The sequence below is a fragment of the Heteronotia binoei genome, chromosome 9 (genome assembly GCF_032191835.1).
Source record: "Heteronotia binoei isolate CCM8104 ecotype False Entrance Well chromosome 9, APGP_CSIRO_Hbin_v1, whole genome shotgun sequence".
Classification (NCBI taxonomy): Eukaryota; Metazoa; Chordata; class Lepidosauria; order Squamata; family Gekkonidae; genus Heteronotia; species Heteronotia binoei.
In genome coordinates this window covers 88,507,475-88,533,137 of record NC_083231.1, presented here as the reverse complement: position 1 = coordinate 88,533,137, position 25,663 = coordinate 88,507,475, and the positions used below count along the sequence as shown (strand labels likewise).

The 25,663-nt window shown below is 40.5% G+C and overlaps 1 protein-coding gene across 3 annotated transcripts in view; it reads right to left on the bottom strand.

Moving 5' to 3' along the window:
* Positions 1-25,663, bottom strand: part of PAPSS1 (3'-phosphoadenosine 5'-phosphosulfate synthase 1) — an 81,906-nt gene that overhangs the window by 39,150 nt on the left and 17,093 nt on the right. For all 3 annotated transcript variants that reach the window (XM_060246955.1, XM_060246953.1, XM_060246954.1), the window contains 6 exons: positions 23,561-23,699; positions 17,715-17,833; positions 8,907-9,020; positions 6,953-7,064; positions 4,696-4,901; positions 3,706-3,841 (listed from right to left, as the gene is read on the bottom strand). In XM_060246955.1, the coding sequence (XP_060102938.1) occupies positions 3,706-3,841; positions 4,696-4,901; positions 6,953-7,064; positions 8,907-9,020; positions 17,715-17,833; positions 23,561-23,699 (826 nt within the window). The remainder of the gene's footprint in view (positions 1-3,705; positions 3,842-4,695; positions 4,902-6,952; positions 7,065-8,906; positions 9,021-17,714; positions 17,834-23,560; positions 23,700-25,663) is intronic.

Sequence of the window (25,663 nt, the reverse complement as noted above, 5' to 3'; positions counted from 1 at the left end):
CTTGCAGGCTACCATATCAAAAAAGTTGGGAACATCATACAATGTCTTAGTATTGACTGCTTAAAGTAAAACATGGAGTCATTACTGACCCAGGGGTTGACATCACATCATGACGTTTCCATGGCAGACTTTTTACGGGGTGGTTTGCCATTGCCTTCCCCAGTCATCTACACTTTCCCCACAGCAAGCTGGGTACTCATTTTACTGACCTCAGAAGGATAGAAGGCTGAATCAACCTTGAGCTGGCTATCTGAACCCAGCTTCCACCAGGATCGAACTCAGATCGTGAGCAGAGAGCTTGGACTGCAGTACTGCAGCTTTACCACTCTGCCTGTTTAGATCACTCTAAATTAGGAAATGGCTGTAAACACCACACCCTATAAAGACAGCATCACAAAGGTGAGCAACCATTGAGGCCACAAGAAACAAAATGTACTGATTCTGAAACTGGTATCCCAGCTCTGAGGACAATAAAAAGAGTAACATGCAGAGGTGGCCAACAGTAGCTCTCTAGATATTTTTTTTTTTGCCTACAACTCCCGTCAGCCCCAGCCAGCATGGCCAATGGCTGGGGCTGATGGGAGTTGTAGGCAAATGGAGAGCTACCGTTGGCCAACCCTGATCTAGAGTAATTTTGATAATAACCCCCAAAAAGTAAAACTAGACTAATTCCTGCAGTATTCATTTTGTATTTCTGAATCAAAGAAGCTATCCTCTTCATCTGCAGGAATTCTCACCTCTTTCTGTTATGAATGCAACAAATCAACCAGCACTAAGTGTACAAAAGGCCCCTTGGCCATTCAATGCATTTGTTTTAATCAAGCAAACTTCCATATACAGCCATTTATTTATTTAAAAAATAAATTGCATGTGTACACACACGCACATGACCTTTAGAAGTTTTCAAAGCTAGCACAGATAGAGTATCAGTTTCCTGTTAGACAGGCGGCAGTAGGGAGGACAAAGAAAAAGAAAAGACAATTTGATTCCCGTGCACTAACTGCACTCTGCATGAGAATGGAGTATGGTGTGGGAAACGCTGCATCTAGCTACTGCCCTTACTGTCATACATACTTCTCCCATTAGACAGACTGAATAACTCCCCTCTAACCTAAATGGGAGAGAGAGAGCATATTGCTAGAACATAGTGAGAACAACATAATCAAAAGCCAGTTGATGCATGCAGAAACCACGCAGAAGACACCCTATACACAACAGTGCATTTCTACGCATGGATTACTATAATCGGAGCAAGGCCGTTGCCTCTCATAAAATTACAACTCCGCTGGCAGCCTGTGTTCATTCATAAAATAAGGTTCTACTGCTGCCCATTTTTACTTGAGTTTTCAGTTATAGGCTTAGCTTTCTCATTCTCAAGGCTTACAAGAGCCAACGTTCTTCTTAAGTCTGTTCACAATGGGGGGAAATTGCTGCTGATTAACACTGCAATCCTAGCCAGTGAAGTCTAAGTTTACTGATTTCAGTGGGCTTAGGCTGCAGTAGCTCTGCCTACGACTGCACTATCTACCCTTCACCGTATTTAAATCACACAACTCAATGCAAATAAAATTGTAACCCTCAAGAATGCACTGGTACTAAAGTCTAGGTATTTGTTTGCAACGAAAAGGGAGACTGCAACCAAGAAATCAGAAGGAGAGAAACTGGGAAGGGCAGCCATGAAGGATAGAAAAGATTCATAAGTGTAAGGATGTGTAACTGGCAACCAAGATCAAGATAGTTCATACTAAAGTATTCCCCATTATTATGTATCGGTGTGAAAGTTGGATAATGAGAGCAGACAAGAAGAAAGTCTATTCATTTGAAACATGGCGCTGGAGGGCAGTTTTACAGATACTGTGGACAGCCAAATGGAAAAATGTGGGTTCTAGATCAAATCAAGCCTGAAATCTCCCTTGAAAGCTAAAATGACTAAACTGTAGCTGTTGTACTTTATGAGAAGACAGGAGTCAATGGAAAAGACAATACTGCTGGGAAAAGTTGAAGGCAGCAGAAGAAGACCCAACATGAGATGGATTGACTATCAAAGAATCCACAGCCTTCAATTTGCAAAACTCAAGCAAAAGGAGTTTGCAAAACTGTGGTAAAACTCGTCACAGGAGGTGGTGGCAGCTACAAGCATAGACAGCTTCAAGTGGGGAAAGGATAAAAATATGGAGCAGAGGTCCATCAGTGGCTATTAGTCACAGTATATTATTGGAACTGTCTGGGGCAGTGATGCTCTGTATTCTTGGTGCTGGGGCAGGAGCAAAGGGGAAGGGCTTCTAGACCTGCTTGTGAACCTTCTGATGGCACTGGGGGGGGGGGGGGGTTGGCCCCTGTGTGACACAGAGGGTTGGACTGGATGGGCCATTGGCCTGATCCAACATGGCTTCTCTTATGTTCTTATGTTAAGACAGTTAACAATAGGATATTTTAGAGGTTATGAAGTCATGGGGTCACCATAAATCAGAAGCAACTTGATGGCATTTGCAAAATCTCCAAAAAAGCTGCAATTAATTGTTAACAGAGAAGTTTATGGGATTTCACAGTAAATTTTGGCTAATGGAAAGAGGGAGAACAGATTTTACATATTCCTGCCTCCTCACATGGACTTTAAATTCAATCATACCCCACCTGAAGGCTCCTGAACCCAGGAAGAGTATTTTGGGCTTGCAGCAGGAAGAAAAGAGGCAAGGAGTCTTGTCCCATCAACATAAATGTCTTTTGTGGCAGGAATCAAACTCATTCCCCCTCACCCACATCACAGGAACACAAGAGCCAAAACTGGTTTAGACACAAAGTGCATCCTTATATCTCAAAGGACATCCTTTGATCTTGGCTTATCAATCAAGATTCACACTCAGTGATCCAAGGAACTGAAGCAAATGGCACTCAGTGATCCAAGGAACTGAAGCAAAAGCTGAAACTCCTAAAAAGAGTTTCAGCTTTCCTTTCACCTCTGCTTGGAACTCCCCCACACCTTATCAGTGTTAAGTGGCTGGGCTGCTCCTGCTGTCCCAGCTAGAAAGTCACAGAACAAACACACACGCTGCCGGACTGTCGCCTGCTTGGTCTGTTCTTTATTGTTTTAACATGAAAACATTAAAATGCAAAACAAATAAACTAATGCATCCATGGCTTTCTCTACTCTGCTGTGAAGCTAGCAAAACAACTTTTTCCCCCAGATGAACTGGATATATTTTTAAGCATAGTAAAAATTCTTTGGAAGGCTCATGTGTTTTGTTCCAATTATGGAGAATTCATGGTGTGCAACAGTGTGTATGCACTAAAAGACTTGTCTGACAGTGAAACAGAGAACATAGCAATAGTTATAGACCTGGCTGGCTTAAAGAAGACATATCAGAATCCTGTACAGTGACAGGATGGCAGGGCAAAAGTTCTCCTGTAGCCAAAGGTATTTCACAAGTTTTCACCACAGCTGACCATACCTTCAAAAGACACAAATGTCCCACCACTCTGGCTTCCCATACATACTTCTTCTCTGTGGAACATTGCCATTATTTAGGACTGCAGCCATTGCAATTTCATTTTGATAGAAAATGATAATCTGTTTACATTGATGTTTTGTCTTTAGTCATTTGAGGCAGTGGTGCTGGGGTTTTGGGCAATAGAGATCTGGATTCTTCTCTTGCCTTCCAGCAGGTACTATCCAGTCACATACACACACCGCAAGCAAGAACTCACCAGCATTCATGTCTTTGAACTTCTGTTTGAGCTCAGCAGGTGTGAGACGGTACTGATCAAGGCCGTCGTTCCAGTAAATTCGATCAAGCACTTGTAGATCACCGCCCACAAGCCAGTCCCCTTGTTCCATGACCATCTAGGAAATGTTACAGGAAAGAACCAGTTCATTAGCACACCTACAGGGAAGAAGACATTCAGCTCAGCTACACAGAAGGAAAATCAGCAGTTGCTTTGGACATCTCAGACGTATCACATTTAAGAGTTCTTGACTTGAAACTTTATAAGATGAAAACTCAGACTCTAATATACATCTACACTGACTGAAACTGTCAACAGCCAGGGCTATGGCTCCCAAGTCTTGTCTTTCCTGATGTACCCCTAACAGAAGTTCTTTTTGCCCCCGTTACCCTTGACATCTCACCAGACAGAACGTGTCAGGAGCAGAAACCAGTATTCAACTACATCTTTAGAACCTTCAGTCTGATAAATCAACTCTTAGTGGCAATTAAGAAGTTGCATCAACGTATCATTAAAAATTGTTTGTTGGAATGAAAGGAGGATAAACTGAAAACTGAACACAAATACTCTGATCAGACTAAGCCAGGCCCTACGGCAGAAAGGCCAGCTGTTTTCCCTGTCATCGCTGCTGAATAATTCATTTTGCTGCATTCTTCTCTAGGTCTTTTGCACACAGTGCTGTTTTTATAAACCACAAAGGAGGACAAACTTCTCTCTGATCTTTACTGGCAGGCTACAGGACTTGTCCTGAACCTCTCTATCACATCCACGCACACATAGTCATGGAAATCAAAGTTTCACAGCCTGAACAAAACAGTACATGAACACAAGAAATAGATAAAACAAATCTGCAAAAGGGAATTATCAAGGAAATCTGGATCAGGCTTTTCATTGGCTCTTCACCAACATGGAATGTTATTACGGTTTTTAAAAGGGTGTTGTATTAAGTCCAAAGCAGCTTGTAAAGACTACCTTGATGTAAGGATGTTCCTTGCACGTTGTCCCCCACTGTCTGGCACAACGCTCTTCTTTGCGATGTTCATAAAACTCTGGATTTCGGAGAATAGCCACACGCCGACCTCCGTACACGAGAGCAAAAGCTGTGCAGCCATCTAGTCTCTCCTTGTCTTCTTTTGTAGCTGTCAATACTATAGGCACTGAGAGATTAATAACTCCCCCTGTAGGGCAAAAGGGAATGATAAAATTGGTACCAGTTGTCCTGGAGCAACTAATCTCCTTCTAAGTCTTTCAGATGCCTTGAAGGGGGGAAAAGTCTGTTCTAAAAACCCGTGTTAGAGCACAGCCTTTCCATAAGGTTCTCTGCTTTTCATTTTCTTGGGACACAAATATACTTCAGCAGATCTTTCAACTTTTCACTCCTTCCCATTGCCACCTAGGCAAACACAGAGAACCTGCCTATCCTCCATGATTCCCCTCCATGGCTGTTTCAGCTCTTAAAAAGGCACCTGGATTGGGGATAGGGTGGAGATGAGCTCCTGGAGCCACAGCATGCAGACTCTGTCTGAACCAGGGCCTTGCAGCTATTTTAAAGACTATAAATACTTAAAAAATGGTGTCACTTGTCGTTTGGGCCACGTTTTTGTAGCAACACATGGAAATCACTTTGCCTCCAAGCTGGAAGACTAACCGCGCTATATGCAAATTGTTTACACCAGCATTGGGGAACACATGAAAGCAAGCACCTCCACGCTAAAGAAATGTTAGGCATTATCATATCACGGTTCACTGATTGCTGAATTTGACTGGATGCTTAGAGAACACTTGTACAGAAAGTGCTTGGAATGATTTTCTGTCAAAACAAACACATTGTAACCCAAAGGTTTTGCAGGACTCATTTTGTAGCAGGAGCTCCTTTGCATATTAGACCACGCTCCACTGATGTAGTCAATCCTCCAAGAGTTTACAGGGCTCTTAGTACTGGGCCTACTGTAAACTTTTGGAGAACTGGTTACATCTGGGGTGTGTGGCCTAATATGCAAAGGAGCTCCTGCTGCAAAATGAGCCCTGGTTTTAGGCATTTATGGAACAGACATATTCTGGGGTTGCCCCCCACACTTTTAACATAGCCTCGGTTTCCTTGCAACTCCACATCTTTCCTGCCGGTAACCATGACCTGCTGAGCTCTCAGAGCTTCAAAAAAGGATGCTGAGCTGCAAGGAAGTAACATCCAGCTACTCATTTAGGTGGCAGCGTTGCTTTCTCATGAAAGAAGTGAGCACTTGGGCTCACATTCCTCTCTGTGGCAGCTTTCTATGTAAGTCCAGATACTTTCAAGAATGTTACTGGCTTGACTGCCCATATGAAAAATCCCAGCTGTTGTGTCCCTAAAAATCAATATTAATGCTTAGAAACATAAAGAGGAATAACACAGAAAATATACTGGAAAACTGCCATTCATTTTTCAATACATTTGATATTGTTTCCTCTGCTTGAGATTGATTCCAGTCTACGCAAGATGTATTTTTCAAGTCTGCAACTTTGAAATGAAATAGGAAGTTAAAAAAAGAAAGAAAGAAAAACCAGAAAGGGGAGGATGGAATCTGAGCATTGAGCCTGAAACAATTTCAAGGCGGCAATCTTCTTTTCCACAACAAAAGAGGGGAGGAGAGAAGCAGGGTTTAATTTGGAACCGGTTTTAACCCCCAGTTTTTCCAACTCGAATGCAAGGCTCAGTCTGGGACATAAAAAGAAAGTTACTGACAGATTTACATTTGAGTATACTGAGAGTGCCTTAAAGGAAGAAAAGGATAACTGGCATTTACCCAATGGGGTAAGAAGTAAGGTAGATATAATCAGAATGTAGTGCAGGGAAGCAGCTGGTAAATGCGCAGTGTAATATTCAATAGCTAAGCACAGTTTATCATTTTAAAAGTCAATTCAAAACCTTCCACAACATTTTTAAATGAAGTAGAAACTATTTAAATGGCAGAAAGGATATTCAATCTAATATCAAACCTGGAATGTTGTATTTTTTCATCCACTTGGTACTAGATAGAGTTCATCACTACCTATATTTATTTGTTTTCTAGTCATGGCTGCACCATGGTTTTTTTCCATGTCAGAACAGGAGCTGGGGATACAACCATGCTTACTGTGCCCCAAAGGAAGAACTGGTCTTTAATATTCCAGTGGAACAATCATGTGCTGCCATCTTTCTTAAATGGCCAGTAATACTAGGTGCCTGCCCATTATACTTAAACTGTCTTACCATCCAGCAGACAATCAAAATGAAGGCACTGCAAGTATTCTCTCTCTCTCATAAAGCCGTTAAGTGGAGTTGCCCAGCCCTCTGCCAGAACTTGCACCCACTGCATGTCCACCTGAAAACAGAAATATGTTTAATGTTCAGTCAGCTCTAAAGTTGTACAATTGTTTCAAATATAGACCATTATGTAACCCTAGCCAAACCATTTGGTCAGGGTCACATATGGTCTTATGTTTGAGACTATTATACAATTTTAACCTGAACTGAGGCTACATTTGGGCCTGCAATTGTTTTTAACTCATTTTGTAATAAACACATGTACTTTTGTATGTTTGAAACATTTTGATGTCCTACATTTAGTTATTTAAACACTGAGCCCTTTAATTAGGATTCATTTAACCTTCTAGGTTCTTAAGTAATTTCTTTGGGTTAAGTTTTCTTCTCTCTCCCCACCCCTCCCTTTTTGTTCTCTTTAAAAAGATGACACCAGTGAACTACAGCTAATTGATAGCACATATTACTAATTCTGACAATAGGTTAAAAGCTCCATTAAGGACATGGACATGAAACATTTGCCACTTATTTTCCAGGAACAATGAACTTCAGCACCAGATCAAGCTTAATGTTCTTTTAGCAGACAATTAAACTGTGGATTTTTTTTTCTTCCAATACTTTGTATTTATTTAATTTTTAATTTTATTTGATTTATATCCTGCCCTCGCCTTAACGGGCTCAGTTATTCATTGCATGGCATTTAACAACTGTGTTATTCATTGCTTGATATTCCTGTTATATATAGATCAAGTTTATTCTTAAATGTTTTACTGAATAGTGCTTGCTTTTGACTTGTACTGGTCATTGGCTGAATAAATTGATTGATTGATATTCATTGCTTGGCATTCAGCAACTGATGAACAAGCCTGGGATCTTCCACTTACGTAGCTTTAGAAATGTTTATAAGAGAAACCCAGCAATTTACAAGTAGTTGCTTTAACTCAGCAAAGCAATAGACAAATTATAGAAAGGCAATCACATAAAAGGAAAACAATCAGGTCAATTGGAGAATTAAAGAGCACTGGACAAATTCTTCAATACTGCAATAGGACAACATCAAAAAGGGTTCTCTTTTCTCTGATGGTTTTATAGAGAATGTTAACAGAGAATTAAGATGTACCAGTCATAGATGAAAATCAAAATATATTTTCCTTTTTTCTCCTTTTTTCTATAATTTTTCTTAATTCCTTTCTCTGTGTATTCTCATTTATGTATTTTGATTAAAACTTCAATAAAATCCATTTTTAATGATTACTAGCAAGGCAAATTTCCTGAAGAAATGAAATCATGCCTTTATGATAGGAAAGTAGAATTGTACATTGCTCTTTATCCTTAGAAAAGGAGTCATGCAGGCATTACTCAACAGCTCTGGTACCTGAAGCCAGTACATTGCTGCTTGCTCAGTCACGGTAGGCAAGTAAGAAGAAACCTGGCTGAAAAGTTCCTATAAAACTTACAAGCTATTATCTTTTTCTTCAAGTCCAGAAGTCCCTAATGTAGGCCTTCTGGGCACTATGGCACCACTAACACCTTTCCTGGCACCAGCCACAAGTTTTTAGAAAGTGGGTGGGGCCAGGCAGGGCTTTTGCCCAGTAAGGTTTCTGATTGGCCACTGGATGGCTATACAGATTCTTTAAAAGTGTTATCTAGCAGCAGCTGTCCCCAGAGCACAAGGATCTCACTGCATAACTGGTAAATTGCAGCAGTCATTCTGTGGCTGCCTCTGCTTCCAGCAGTAGCCATTTTGTGGCTGCACCCAGCATATTATGTCCAAATTCCAAATGTGCCATCAAACTCGAAAAGGTTGTGGCCCCCCCTGCTGTTGTCTATCTGTGACTCAATACAAAGCCCCTGCAGGCATGTAGTTTAGTAACTTTGAGATTAATATGCAAATCAGTTTTACCTTATTTATTTCCAGGGCTGGCAAAGTTTCAGCATCCGTTTTGGCCAACTTAAGCTTGTTTTCAGGAACGTACAGCTCTTTAACCTCATAAGAGGCATCCACTGGCACAATGTCCTATGAAAAAGACAAACGTTGTTAACAGTTAAAACAACTGTTTTAGTAGTCTGAAACTACCACACTGTAGTTGGGTTGCATGTTGTTTTTAAATTTATTTTAAAAGCCAACTTAATTTTTCTCCAACTAAGATTGCACCTGTATTAAAATTCTCAATAGAAACAATCTTAGCTGCTCAAGGTCACGATTACTAGAAAATCCAGTGGTAACTGAGATATATGAAGAAATAATTCAGTCTTTCCCAACGCTGTGAGCTGACGTGATCTTTCATCAAAGAAAACTTCATTCCATAATGAACAGCTCATGCCTCCTTTGTCACTGCCTCTGAGTCTCACATGCAGGGATATGTGTGTGTGACATGTGCATATTTATATGTTCTCCCAATGCACAGGTAGAACATACATCTCAGCTGTGGAAGATACAGGTTATCTCCATGCCTCCATCTCCATCAGAACCTCTTCAGTGGTTCCACAGCAAGTGTGAATCACCCATGCTTCCTCCTGTCTGACCTGACTCTACCACCACCATTTTGCCTTGGAACCATGCAGGACAACTGCACCGTCTGCTTTGGAAGAAACATTTTGGACAACAGTCTAACACAGTACTTGCCAAACAGTACAAGCCGTACACAGACAACCCGATCAACATTCAAGTGGGAAAAGAATGTGACGGAGTTACCACAAAGTTAATTTTTCGCCAATGATGTATCCAAACATTATTACTAAGTAAAAACAGTTTGCATTTTGATGCCTAAGTAGGCTAATTTTTCTTTCTTTCTTTGGGGGGGGGGGCAATGTCAATCACACTTTTGATTGTGAAATTGGAAAAAGACACACTGCACACATTCTTCAAATAAGCCAGTCGTTCATAACATAAGCCTAAGTTCTTCCATTCCTCATGCAGACTGGAACATCTTCTGAAATGTGCTAGAAAGCTGCTAAGAGGTACAAAATCTGTATGCCCTGGGAACCTTCATGCCAAACATAATTAGTGTAATTTGGATAAACAGCTGAATAGGATGCACATCACACCAAAATTAAGTGTGGGAAAGAATTAATCAAGGAAATAACACTGCCGTGTGAAGATGATGGGTTGCCTAGGCAGTGAATGAGCATCAGTCAAAACACTAAAAATTGATTCAGCACACAAAGATCTTGCCCCAGATAAAGAAAAATACACTTCCATAACTTGCCCCAGATAAAGAAAAATACACACTTTCATAACAGGTATAAAGATCCAAATAGGCAGCCATGTTGGCCTGAAGTAGTAGAACAAAATAGGAGTCAAGTGCACCTTTAAGACCAACTTAGTTTTATTCAGAACGAAAGCTTACGTTCTGAATAAAACTAAGTTGGTCTTAAAGGTGCAATTGACTCCTAACAGGTATAAAGGCAGATTATTTTAATTGTGGTGGTATCTTCCTTTCCATCTTGTTGCAAAAAGAAGTTTAATGAGAATCACTGGCTACAACAATCTGGGAAATAAGCAGAGCTGAGGTCATAGTCAGCATCTAAGGGCTCAACTTCAACAGCATTTGGTCAAATGAAATCTCATCAACTAACATGCTTACTTGACGCGGCCTCTATTGATTTCAAAAAGGCCTTCCACCCAAATAACTGGATTCTAAGGGTTTGTAACATCACTGCAATAAGGAAAGCTCCCCACCCTTCCATTATTCCGCAAACTGTGTAAAACGGAGTTGCCCAAGAAGGAATTTCTATTAAGGGAATAAGGTTGTAGAACAATGAAATGGAGGGTGCTTTTATGAAGGGAACAAGATTGAAGTCCATGACACCGTTTATTGTCTTATCTTTCTCTTGCAGCATCATTTTCTATTTCTGAAATCCATGTTTTGCACTTTTTATAACATACCATTTCTGATACTTAACATTTCTAACTTTGTGATCCTAGTTCTATTGCATTGTTTGCTGGATGGGTTATACTATTTGCATTGTCTTACACTGTGTCATCTGCCTTACACTGAGAATAAATAAGTAGGATTACAACAGTTTTAAGAAAGCAAGTGCAATTTAGGGTAAAAAAAACTAAGATTAACAATTAATCTTTATTTATATAAATAAACAATTAATCTTTATTTATATAAATAAACAATTAATCTTTATTTATATAAATATAAATAAAAAGTTATTATTAATCTTAAGGTCACTTCAGGCAACTGGGTTTTCTAATCCCTTCACACCTGCAAAAATGAAACATGAATGCCTCTGATGGGGTCAAAATGACCTCCGGATATACATCATAACAGCCAAGGTCATGTATTAGTATTTCAAACATTACACAATGACTGCATGCAACAGGGTTAAGTGGTTCTTCCTTCTACCATACCAGCCCCCCAAAAGAAAAAAAACACATCACGGTTGGAAGACAAACTTATCCAATTCAATAGTTACATTTGATAGACTAGTGATCGTTTCCATTAAGGGCCATTAGCTCTTATACTCCTGTGAAGTTCAAAGCCTATTTTGGAATTTTACCGCAACTTTCTTTACTTTCTTTCTTTCTTTCTTTACGTTTCCAGTTGCAGAAACCTATAAGCAAGTTCTTTCTCGTAAACTTGCTAAGAAAGATTACTTTTTCAAAAATAGAAGTATTTGGTTGGGGAAACAGCTTCAGAAAAAGTAACACTTCAATCACATCTTTTATATGAAAAGGTTTCGTTGGAATAATTTTCAGTGGGTAAGGGGTCTGCTTAAGAATTACAACCAAATATAAGTGGCTTATTCTTATTTATGAACTGTTCTGTATTAAACTTGGCGACTGATACAGAGGCAGCATCTAATACGTTGTGAGCTTTCTTCCGAAAAGGAAAGAAAATAGCTTCAGCTAAGGAATTTTTCTCATTATACCAGCAGGAATAAAATTCTTCTCAAACAATAAAGAGAGATATAGAATATATAATACTCCTGCCTGTATTCTGCTCTGAAAGTAGAATGGACAAGTCATTATTATATGAAATATTTTATTAAAGCATTCTACTTTCACAAATTATGACTCATGTTTCTCCATTTCAGACTTGTTTGTCTTTAGGAAAAGTTTACTTCAAATGTGCACCATGCAATACACCCAACACACAATCCATGCACATACCTGCATTCAACCACTACCTCAGACTGGCAAACACAAAAGGCATCTCAAGAGTACTTTAAAATTGGGCCAAGATGCCCAACTCATGCACAGTATGCAATTTATTTTGGAACATTAAACTATGGCTTCATGAAAAGAAGAAACATTTGAATAAATTTATAGCGCTAGTAAATCTAGCGTTCCTGGTACATATAAAAGACAACTTTTAAAAGCATCGCTTTAGATTAAAAACAGAGGCAAGAAAAATCTTGGTTCTTTGAGGCACATGAGACTGAATGAAAAGACTGTGTTAGCAGGCCATCTAGTGACCACGTGAAGGTTGTGCTTTACTTGAGGATCCATGACGTTTCTCAACACTTTTGACTTTGCTACAGTTCCTTAAGATGTAAATGTTATATAACTAATGGTTAATAAATTATCTTAAAAGTCCACAATATCAAGAGGGCGAGTGAAAATTCTCTTAATGTATATAGTTGCAATATCTTGCACAATGTCATTTTAATGAGATATAAAGATGACTATTAAATGATTGAGTACTTAAGAGCAGCGATTTAAGTGTGAAATTTACAATTATTGCATATATTAAAAATTAACACTGCACTGTTAATATAGGAACAATTGCAAGTACATTTTAATTACTCACGTAATTTGCAGGGCATGTTAACATGAGTCATGTAGAAAGGACACAACTAGACCAACTGCACAGACCTCATACTCTTATCTGAACATGCAATGACCTTCACGATGGAAATATATTTTGAACGTCATTAGGATCTGGAGAATATCCTACCAACAACACAGCTCACCAATTTCAACATTAGAGGCCCAATCATAGTTAAGTTAACATAAGGATGTGTTTCCAAACCAAAAGAATAGAGCATTTATCCCTTACAAAAAAGCTATGCACATGTTACTTATACAAGTCAGCAAACTGTGGAAGCCAGAGGACATGTCAGCTTTCTGTTAGGTGCATTTAAATCTATGGATTTTGGTAAGCTTAAGCATGGATTTGCTTGATAGTAACTAGAACAATCTGGTTCTGTTTTATCACATGATTAAACAAATTTAAATAAATTTCAAGCCCTTCTGCACAACGATGCTTTGAAGAAAGAGCATATAAACAGAAGATAACAGAGGAAACAATGCTATGCAAGGTGTAGTTTTTTGATAAAGAGAAGTGTGTTCCTTCACCAACACATTTAGGAATCAAGGTACCAGGAGGCCATTTGCAAAGCTTCCACATGCTAGCTCCTTACCAGAAGAATACATAATGCATAATAGTCAATCAACCTGTACTTATTCATGTCATAAATCTGTACTTATTCATGCCATAAATAAGAAATTAAAAACAAATTTGTTTTCTCCAAGTTTACAGATTTTTTTTTTAAGTCCAAAACATACTAACACAAAGAAATCAGGCTGTTTATCAATACTGGGTGCAACTGATGTAGATTTTCCCACCCATTGAAAAATAATAAGCAAAAGTCAACAAAGCCCTGACCGTGTAAATAAGTCAGTGCTGGCAGGGAAAATTATCCATTTATACTATTCAGTTCAGCTCCTAAGTGGGTAATAGAGTAAATAACCCGTGAAGGTACATTCTGTGCCTTGCACCAGCCAAGTGTACTGCCCCAAGGAGATATACAGTGCCTAAAACCAGAACTACATTAAAGGCAAACACTAGAAGAATATGCAGTTTTACACACCGATATTTGACTCACATTTGGTCTTAAAGGAAAGGAAAGGTCCCCTGTGCAAGCACCAGTCGTTTCCGACTCTGGGGTGACGTTGCTTTCACGTTTTCACGGCAGACTTTTTACGGGGTGGTTTGCCATTGCCTTCCCCAGTCTTTTACACTTTCCCCCCAGCAAGCTGGGTACTCATTTTAAAAGCTGTGTACAAGAAAGGATTTTTGCTCATGGATCATGATGATAAAGAAGGAAGACATCAGCATCAGGTATTGCAATTTGACTAACATGTAAAATATTTATGCAACTAGTATAAAATAGTGTGTGTGTATTGCATAATATTAGTTGGATCCAAAGGATCATGAACAAAAGATGGCAGATTGGAACTTTCCTGCCTCCTTTTTCATTTCACTACCCACCCACCCCTAAATTCTGATTCCAGACAACACAGGACCCCCATTAACACCATGGGAAGCAGTGTGTGTGTGGGGGGGGGGTGGGGTGCACAGTGGGAAGAGAAGTTGACAAATGTCACCCTCATCCACCATCAACAGAACCACCATCACAGTAGCATAAGCATCATAACAGTGGCAGAAGAGCACCTTTGGTTCCAACCCTATATTTCTAATATGCCTCCACTAAGTATATTAAAAGTCTGTTCAGTTTACAATATTCTTCTGAGTACAGTCTCACTTGCCATATATACTGTATTTTCATCTCTGCTGTGGAACACAATACAAACACATGAAGAAATCAACCCAGAATTGATTCCTCAGAGTGAGACTATACATAATAGCAGAAAAGAAGAAAAAATGGCAACTAAACTTTATGTTATTTTAATATCCAGAGATTCTATGGGGAGTCGGGAATTTTTTTTTTTTAATTATGCCCTTGTAGTAGCAAAGAATAGCCCTTTTGGGGTCACAGAGTATCTGATAATAGCTATGGACTCGATCTGAGAAAAAAATGTCATAGCATGATGATGATGATTGTACATTTTTCCTGAACATGTGTAATAGCATCCCATGCCCTCCTACATTTGTTTGGAGTGAAACATCACTGTAATAATTAAGAATGTTTTTTTCACAAAGACATATTTAAAAAAAAAAACAGGAAGGAAATGAGAGAAAAAAATAATTCTTGCGCCTGGTTCAGGGACCCCCTGAGGCCCATCCATGGACCCCCCCCCCAAGGTCTGTGGGCCCCTGGAGCCTTCACTATCAATGGAGGCCCAGATAGCAGCCACTGCCAAGTCAGCATTCTTCCATCTGAAGCGGGCAAGGCAGCTGGCCCCTTTCCTCGAGCGCCGGGACCTCGCAACAGTGATCCACGCAACGGTCACCTCAAGACTAGACTACTGTAATGCCCTCTACTTGGGGCTACCTCTGTGCCGGACTCGGAGACTGCAGCTAGTGCAGAACGCGGCAGCCAGGCTGTTGTTGGGACTCCCAAAATGGGAGCATATACAGCCGGGGCTGCGTGAACTGCACTGGCTGCCGATTGTATACCGAGTCCAGTACAAAGTGTTGGTCGTTACCTTTAAAGCCTTATATGGCCGAGGACCAGCCTACCTGAGGGACCGTCTTTCCCCAGAGAGCACTGAGGTCAGTCGGGAAAAATCTAATGACCATCCCCGGGCCGAAGGAGATTAAACATCAGAGCACCAGAGCACGGGCATTCTCGATTGCGGCTCCTACTCTGTGGAACCGACTCCCCGAGGAGGTGCGGGCCCTGCGGAACCTTGAGCAGTTCCGCAGGGCCTGCAAGACCGTCCTTTTCAAATTTGCACACCCGGACTGTTAGGAAGATCAGAAATTAAGGAGCCGCCAACGCGGTTGAAGAACTATACCGCAGAATAATTGTATTTATTGAACTGGTTTTTAATGTTATTAAGTTTATTGCTGATGTTTTATATTGCTAAACTTAAAAGTTTTATTATTATTGTATGTTTTTATAAAATGTTGTTAGCCGCCCTGAGCCTGCTGAGGTGGGGAGGGCGGGATAGAAATAAAATTTATTATTATTATATTATTATTATTATGGTTAAGAACCCCTGTTCTAAGCCCAAATTTATCTCAGAGGAAGCAAAGATATAAAGCAATTTAAGCCTTTTATTTCTGTAGATGCAATAAACCAACACGCTATAAAACATCAAATTACAATGCTTGCCTTGCAAAACTCTGTCCCCAGAAAAGTACGTAACACCAAGGGGCACCAAATGGATTTTTTTAGACCCCGCATTTTGCAACAATTTTCCCTGAGAATCTCTCTTACATTTTCCACTAAACTGTTCCATAAAAACAAGAACACAAATAGGGCAGAGAGGCCTTCCCTAGAGTTGCTTCCTAGCATTGGTGTTCAAAGGTTTGCTGCCCTATATGCCACCATTGTATATGCTAATGTGATACCACTGTCCACACCTGCATACGGGAAGGATGGACAGCAGATACCATTCAGAAGGGCAGACAGGTCCACATAACAAAGTTCTGCCTATAAATGGCACCTAGGTCACAAAGCAGTGTAAAAGCAAGTCCAACCACCACGAACTGAACTTGGACAGAGAGAGACAGCCAGTGCAAAGATCAGTGTTGGCATAATACAGACAGAGCGCCTCACTTCTGAATAGTAATCTGGATGCTGAATTCTAAACTAATTAATGCTTCTGGATCTTCTACTAGGGCAGCCATGCATACACCTTGTCATATTAGTCAAGGCTCAAACTTACCAAAGCATGGATCAGTATTGGAGACAAAATAAGAGTCACAGCATACCTCTCAATTTCATTCATTTTTAGTGTAACAAGCAAGTATCCACTTTTCATTTTAGAAAGGGAGTAGTTTTCCAAATACTTAAGAGGATCACCACAGCATTTCTTCTTTGGTCATACTCCACCTTTCAGTTCTTCCAGATCTACAAAGTACGTATCTTTTCTACAAGTACTCACTCCTCCCAGCACAGGAATTCACATTAGCACTTCCTTTGGGAGATGCAGTTTTGGAACACAATTAACTTTTCCTATTATAAAGCCTTTTACTATGCAAATATTTAAAAGACTTCAATATACATTCTCCCCCCCCACCCCCCATAAGTTATTCAAGTTGTTTCAAAAATGACAGCCAGAATTATAAACAATATCATCAATCCACTGTGTGCAGTTCATGTACTATTTGATTCAGAAAGCAATGGCAGTTTTCTTTTCATAATCCAAATACGCAAGAACATAACATCATGTCATGGCAGCTGAACAATGGCTTTTATGTACCTCAATATATTTAAAGAGAACTCAATTTATCTTATTTATGATCCATTTTCCTGTCAGATTTTGAATGCTGAAACAATGACATGCCGCAGGGGAATATTCAACAACTGCCGCTTTTAAAATTGCATTTTTAAAAAGGATTGTCACCCAGTGAAAATTAATCTTAGCGGAACAATGATGCGCGTTTTAACCAGTTCAATGATTCAATTTACTAAGTCTGTACATGAATAAACTACTATTTTTGAGAGAATACTGCCCGTACTTTTAGAGGAAGCATGCATTACTGTACCAGGCACCTTCTTGAAAGAGGCAGTCCCTTAGGCTTCAGACGACAGACAACAGTAAAAGTTTGGCCAATATTTTGATACTCCATGCGAAGAAAAAAATTGCCCTTATTGGCTCTGGAGAAGACTTTTGCCATCATAAAAAGTGATTGCTAGCCATAGTCTTGCATTCAAAAAATAATAGCTGTTCAGTTAACTGGACATGGGGAGAGCTTTTTAATTGATTAATCAATTAACTGGCTGGATTAACTGGATTAAAATAGCACAGCTCTAATCTAAATGATCCATTATTCATGCATCCACATCCCACCAAAGATTTTACAAGCTGCATAGAAATCACCACCACATGACTCCATACCCTCTCTTGCAGAAGTTCCACAACTTGCTGAATGCAATCATTGACGTCACAGGAATCTGTTTTCAGTACCAGCTCAGGGACTTCAGGCTTTTCATACTCTGAGTCAATGCCAGTAAAACCTGCATGAAAGAAAGAACTTTAAATTCTACCACTTTTCAGACCAGGTTCTTCTATTGCCTCTCTAACTAAGCTCTCTAACTACCTAAAATGAAAGGTTGCTTTGGCAAATGTATCTAATATTGCTGGTCCTTACTGTTTCATTCAAGAGTAACATCCAACCAGTCAATTAAAATTATCTTCACGAGCTCTGCTGGTACCCTGCCTACAGGAGCAAATGGCAACAACAGCCATGATTTTTCACTGGTGGCATGTTCTCTATGGAATACCTTCCCCTTCAAGGATCATCCAGCACCTATATTACTTTCTTTTAGGCACCAGACCTATCTATCTATCTATCTATTTCGATTTATATCCCGCCCTTCCCACCGAGGTGGCTCAGGGCGGCTTACAACATATAAAACTTACATAGGTTTGGCTTAAAACAGTTAAATAACAACAGTTAAAACAATAATTTAGTAAAACGTAAAACATAAAAAGCAGCGGTCTATCAAAATGCATTCTAGCTCCATCCAAAAATTCTCAGTGTCAGTTGTTGTAGGCCAGCCAGAAGAGCACCGTCTTGCAGGCCCTGCGGAACTGCCCTAGGTCCCGCAGGGCCCTTACCTCTTCCGGCAGCTGGTTCCACCAGTAAGGCGCCGTTACCGAGAAGGCCCGATCCCTGGTGGATTTTAGACGGGCCTCCTTTGGCCCGGGGATTACTAGCAGATTTTGCGAGCCCGATCTTAGTACTCTCTGGGGAACATGTGGGGAGAGACGGTCCCTAAGGTAGGCAGGTCCTAGGCCATATAGGACTTTAAAGGTAATGACCAGCACCTTGTACCGGACTTGGAATATTATTGGCAGCCAGTGCAGATCCCGAAGCCCCGGCTGAACGTGCTCCCATCTAGGGAGCCCTAGTAGCAGCCGGGCGGCGGCATTCTGCACTAACTGCAATTTCCGAGTTCGGCACACTGTATTATGGACAAATGCTTCCACACAGCCAATAATGTAATGTCTCCCCTCTATGCCTGCTGCCAAAGGAAAAGGTCTTTCCTGTTGTGAATTACTCTACATTAGAGATAGGAAGGCCTGGGGGAAAAATGGGGGGAAGAGAGAAAATTTTCAGTTTTCCCAAAGCCATTTTTTCCCCAGGTAAATTGAAAAAAATGGATTATGGTTTTTTTTACCATGATAACATGTTTACGATAAAGTGTTCATATACTTAACCATGATAAATCACGTGTTTATGACAAGATGTTCATATACTTAATTCTACAGTCCACATAACATGACTTTTACTTAAGACTACGTAAAGTATCAAATCATTCTCAGAATATGCTGTAATCTGAGAATAATCAAATGCTGGAATATTGAGAGGGCAGTGGCGATGCAGTTACAGACTTTCCTGGAGGACGCTTCCGTCCTTGACCCATTTCAGTCTGGCTGGGACGGAGAGGTGTTGGTTGCCCTAGTGAATGACCTTCAACGGCATCTGGATCGGGGTGGCTCGGCGGTGCTGATGTTGTTAGACCTGTCGGCTGCGTTCGACAAGGTCGACCATCAGCTACTGACGTGCCGCCTCGCCGACGCGGGGATTCAGGGGTTGGCCTTACAGTGGCTTTCCTCTTTCCTGGAAGGTCGGGGACAAAGGGTCGCAATTGGGGGAGAGCTATCCCGGAGGTGCACACTATATGCGGCCTCTTGCCCAGATTCCCCGAAAGTATGGGCTGGGGTGTCACCAGTACGCTGATGACACCCAGCTCTATTTACTGATGGACGGCCAGCCGGTCTGCGCCCCGGAAAATCTTGATCGGGCACTACAGGCCGTGGCTGAGTGGCTCAGACTGAGTGGACTGAGACTAAATCCTGTGAAAACAGAGGTCCTTTGCTTGGGTCGCCGGGGGCCGGGAGGGGGAATCCCCCTACCAGTTTTTGACGGTGCGCCGCTGACGGCAGCGGACAGGGTCAAGAGCTTGGGGGTACAATTGGAACCTTCTCTAAAGATGGAGGCTCAGATAGCAGCCGCTGCCAAGTCCGCGTTCTTTCACCTTAGGCGGGCAAGGCAGTTGGCAGTTGGCCCCCTTCCTGGAGCGCGATGACCTAGTAACAGTGATCCATGCTACGGTCACCTCGAGGTTAGACTACTGCAATGCCCTCTACATGGGGCTGCCCTTGTCCCGAACTCGGAAATTGCAGCTGGTGCAGAATGCCGCGGCCCGGCTGTTACTGGGTCTTCCAAAATGGGGACACATTCGGCTGGGTCTTCGGACCCTGCACTGGCTTCCAGTGATATACCGAGTTCGGTACAAGGTGCTGGTTATTACCTTTAAAGCCCTATATGGCCTGGGACCTGCCTACCTGAAGGACCGTCTCTCCCCACATGTTCCCCAGAGAGTACTGAGGTCGGGAACTCAAAATCTTCTCACTATCCCTGGGCCAAAAGAATAATAATAATAATAAAATTTTATTTATACCCCGCCCTCCCTGCCAAGGCAGGCTCAGGGCGGCTTACAGAATGTGGCAAAAGCCATATTGAACAATAAAACAGTTATACAGTTATACATTTCAATACATTAAAAATTTAGCATTAAGTTTACATAATGTAAAAATCTAAAATCAATCTAAAATAATCTCATCTTATCTTATTGCATTCTCGGTTATGTTGATGTTAGTGATGGCATGGTGTTTGTTTCAGGTTCCATCTTGGAAGGCTAGCCGGAAGAGGGCGGTTTTGCACGCCCCACGGAATTGGCTAATGTCCCGTAGGGCCCGCACCTCTTCTGGCAGCTGCTTCCACCATTGGGGTGCTTTTATAGAGAAGGCCTGCTCTCTCGTAATTTTTAGTTTGGCCTCCTTTGGCCCAGGTATTTCCAGCAGGTTTTGCGAGCTGGATCGCAGTGCTCTCTGGGGAACATATGGAGAGAGGCGGTCCCTAAGGTAAACAGGTCCTCGGCCATTTAGGGCTTTAAAGGTAATAACCAGCACCTTGTAACGAACTCGGTAAATAACTGGCAGTAACTGGCAGAACTCGGTAATAACTGGCACTAGGGGGCACTACACTTGTCACAAAAAAGGAGAAAGGTTTCAGCTTCCTTTTTGCTTGTGTGCTTCATCTCATTGGTATAGTTGATGGATCTATTTCTCTCCTCTCAGCTGTTTGTACTATGGAGGAATAGGAGGATCAGAGGAGCTAAATACTGTCCTTATTTTTGTTATGTTGATGGTTTCTTCATTTTTTATTGGTTTGGGTTGGGGGTTTTTTGCTTGCTCTCATAAACTAGCTAAAGAAGTTTCTTATAGTTCAGTTGTTCTTTACATTTCAGAACCTTATAGTTTCATTTGTAACAAAAAATAAAACTTTAAAAAGCAAATTCAAATTTTTTATTATTTTCTGAATAAGCTGTACTTTTAATATATCAAACATGATATTTTTATGCCAAGCCAATTTATGCATATTGCATTTTATGTTCCCAAAGTGACTTTCAATCTGTAAAGAGTATTAATATTGCATTTTTAAACATTTTCCAAAAATTTCCTTTTTCTCAGAGGGGGGGGGGGGGAGGGGAAGACAGGTTTTTTCCATGGCTTCAAAATTTCCAGAAATTTTATATCTCTACACTGAAATGAAAGAGTGAACCAGGGAAGTGACCCAAGCACTCAATTAATTTTGCCACTGAATTATCTGACAAATTGCTATTTGCAACAATATATTCAAACTTGAGAGCCATTTTTGCATAGTGGTTAGAAGCATAGACTCTAATCTGGAGAACTGGGTTTGATTCCCCACTCTTCCACCTGCAGCTGCTGGGTGACCTTGGGCCAGCCACACTTCTCTCAGAGCTATTCTCCCACGAGCAGTTCTCTTAGAGCTCTCTCAGCTCCACATACTTCACAGGAGGTCTGTTGTGCGGAGAGGAATGGAAAGAGATTGTAAGCCACTCTGAGATGCCACGTGAAGGGTGGGATATAAATCTAAACCTCCTTCTCCTTCAGTTTAAGGCTATTTTATATCTACATGAAGCCATTGAGAGCAAGCAGGAGGAGGTATGAACTCTGATGTCCCCAATATGCAGATGACACCCAGCTCTACCTTTCATTCCCACCTAATTCCAAGTATGCTATTTATGTGTGGCCATATGTGGTTGCAAACTGCAGAGATTTAAATCTACTGACTGGGGTCACACAGAGGCTAAAGAGATTTTTCTGCAATCTTGGGGGACTGAACAGGGATATTGGTTTTTTATCTCATTACAGATGCTAAACCCACTCTCAGAACTTCAAGAACAGAATGGAGAGGGGAATTGCTGAATTACAAACTATTATGAAACTTGGAACAAACACCTCCCCAGGACTGAACAGAGATGTTGTTGTTTTTTTTTTATCTCATTACAGATGCTAAACCCACTTTCACCAAGTAGAGCTATATATCCACAGTATTCCAGTGTATTTCTCTTTTAGGATAGTGTATCAGAATGTTTTTGTAGTGACATACTCAAACAAGGGATATTGGCTGTTTATCTCATTACATATACTAAACCCATCTTCCACTATATTTTAATGTATTTTTCCTAATGGCAAACTAGAATGATGTATATATTTATGTTACATGTTAAAAGTAAATTAGTTAGGAAAAACTTCTGGGAAAGAAATGCCCTCATTTTGACCCAGGTTTATTAGCAATAGAATAATTAACAGGCATTCTCACATTCTGACATGTTACTGTTTTATGGTTTCTCAAGCTAATGCAACTCAGATCAAAGGTTTTCTGAATTCATTAATTTTACTATTCTGCAGGAAATTGTGGGATATGTACATGTTAGCTAAAGTTACTGATAACATCAAATATTTAGAAAACTGCAATGTTCAAACCAATTTCACTTCAGTGTGGTTACCTATCTTAGAATACCTAACTGAAGTTGGAGACATTCCTAAACAAGTAAATGATTTAGGTCTTTGTTGAATGGTGCTTATTACATGGATATGATGCATAATTATTGTTGTAACTGTTCAGAGTGACTATACTTGAAATAATAAAAAAAAATTTACTATTCTGCTATTGGATTTTAACTTTGTACCACCTTGCATTCCAAACCCCACCAGCTATATGTGGCTCTGCTTACTGTACCTCATTCCTCGTCTGAAGAAGTATGCACACAAAAACTTACATTCTGAATAAAACCAAGTTGGTCTTAAAGGTGCAATCAACTCCTATTTTGTTCTACTACTTCAAACCAACACAGCTGCTCACTTGGATCTATTTACTTGGGGGACACCCTAAGTGTGCAGAGAAATTTTGAATTAAAAATACATAGGAGGATTTAAATCCCACCCCAAATATGCAGACAACGCACCTGAGAACAGTGGTTACAGTTGGGCGCCATGGCAGAGCAGGACATCAGCTGCTGTTCTGGGCCCAGCAGCAGCTAACATCAGCAACCACTGAGGGGCTGGTGATGAAGGACACTGGCACCCACTGTAGGGCCATCTGCAGGAGAGGACACCAGCAGCTGCTGCAGGTCCATTCACCATGGCAGTGGACACAAGTAGCCTCTGCGAGCCTGGGCACCACCACAATGGACAACATCAGCTGCTGTGGGCCCAAGATTGACAGGTGAGGATGCCAGCAGCTGCTCTGGATGCTGGCTGAAACACCAAATCATTTTTTTTCCATTGCAGTTTTGTTTCAGTTGTGTAATCCATTCAATCAAGTCATTACTATAAATGCATTTTGACTGCACCAGACTCACCTTTAATTTCTCCGGCACGAGCCTTTTTGTAAAGGCCTTTCACATCTCTCTGCTCACAAACATGCAGTGGAGCATCCACAAATACTTCAAAGAAAGGCAGACTTGATGCTTCGTGAATTTGCCGGGCATTGTTACGATCCTGAGAAACAATGAAGGGGATAATAACACCTCTGTTACTTAACACATTTAGATAGCTGTACATGTACCTATGCAACCCATGGCTAATATAAACCAGAGGCCTTTACAAACCAGAAACTGAAAACATGCTTTGAAGCAGGTTTGCTAGGTATGGTAACAAAGGAACCAGGTTTGTATTTAATCATGCTTTATGTTAGTTCACACATCAAGTGAAACTACTGGTTAATACCACACAGCGAAAGGAAGGGAGAAACAGCTCCACAGAAAGACTGGCTCTTGACCAACAAACCACAATTTGAAGGGGTATTTAGGTCAGATATATGGGGAAAGCAACCAACAATAAAAGTAAAGAAGTTCAGTAGCCACTACTGTTCTCAACCTATAGCTAAATTTTGTTATTGGAAACCTAACTGGATATTAACATCTGCGTGTTCATTTGATTTGAACACAACAGATTCAAGTTATTAGTTTATACTTTCACTGTAACGTTGAAGCATGTATACAATGCATTCACGTAGCCTGAAACACCCATCACACAGAAATTAAAAATGTTCAATTTTCAGAAACAGATTGTCGATATTATGAAGGCAATTCAAGCTCTTGCTGAACCAGTGCAGGAGATGGTTTGTAAAGCAGCCAAGTCATTTTAAAATTCTATTTGAACAGATGCTTGATCTTATCTTTTGTCATAAAGGTAGGAAAAGTTCTTCAGTATGCATTTAAATGCATACCAGTATTGCTAACTTATGTGAATTTTCAAACAAGCATTCGAATTAAATATCTCTATAGTAGGTCTTTGTGCACTCTTGCAAAAAAAAATTCAGGACTAGCCAGTGAAAATATTATTTGGGGCATCAATCGTAGAGTGACCAGCCAAGCTTCATGAGTATAAATTACAAAAAAATTACTGGCTTTACCGATGGTTTTGCATCAGAATTCCAAAAGGGCCCACAAGGACCCTTGTCTTAGAGAGTATTTCTCCTGTTCCAGAAACAGAATATGCATACTGAATGATCTCTAGCCAATATGATATAGACTGAAGCAATACCAAACTGTAAGGAGGCATAAGAGTTACAGCATCTACAGAGAGATACTTCCATTTATTGCGGACACAGAAATGTCACTTTGAATATCCACATCATGCCTAGACACCAAGTTACCTATAAAATCTGTTCGCCTTGAAGATGAAGCATTTGAAATCAGTCAACAGACTACCCTTCCTTTCATGCATTAAGATACATATCTTTGAAGTAGCTGAAAGTTACATTCAGAGAGACTTTGACCTTGCTTGAACTAGTGATCATTACACTTTTAAAAAAACAGTTTTCTTGTTTTGTGAACCAGAAACACTGAAGATTTTGAAATCATATTCATATATTAATGGTGCTAAATACATGACTGTGTAATTTTTTTAAAAAATTATTTTGTTATGACTATTTCAATGCTGCCTCTTTAGAGTCCTAGTTCGAATCAGGTTACAATTTAAAACAGCAGTACAAAACAAGCCATTAAAAATATAGTTTTAATCTCCCCCCCCCACCCCTTTAACCACTACCATTGTGGGTGCACGCTGGCTTACTGTTCTATTCTCTGCACAGCTCATCCCCCTTCACCTTGTTTATGTTCTTTAGCAACTTTTATAAATCTCTCTCATTTCCATGCACATGATATTTTACTTCAACCTTTAAAAGCTGAGTTCTAAAGTGTTATCAATGAACACTTCCTCCAGATGTAACCACTCGCAACCTTAGAGCCAGTTTGGTGTAGTGGTTAAGTGTGCGGACTCTTATCTGGGAGAACCGGGTTTGATTCCACACTCCTCCACCTGCAGCTGCTGGAATGGCCTTGGGTTAGCCATAGCTATCGCAGGAGTTGTCCTTGAAAGGGCAGCTACTGGGAGACCCATCTCACAGGGTGTCTGTTCTGAGGGGAGAATATATAGGAGATTGTAAGCCGCTCTGAGTC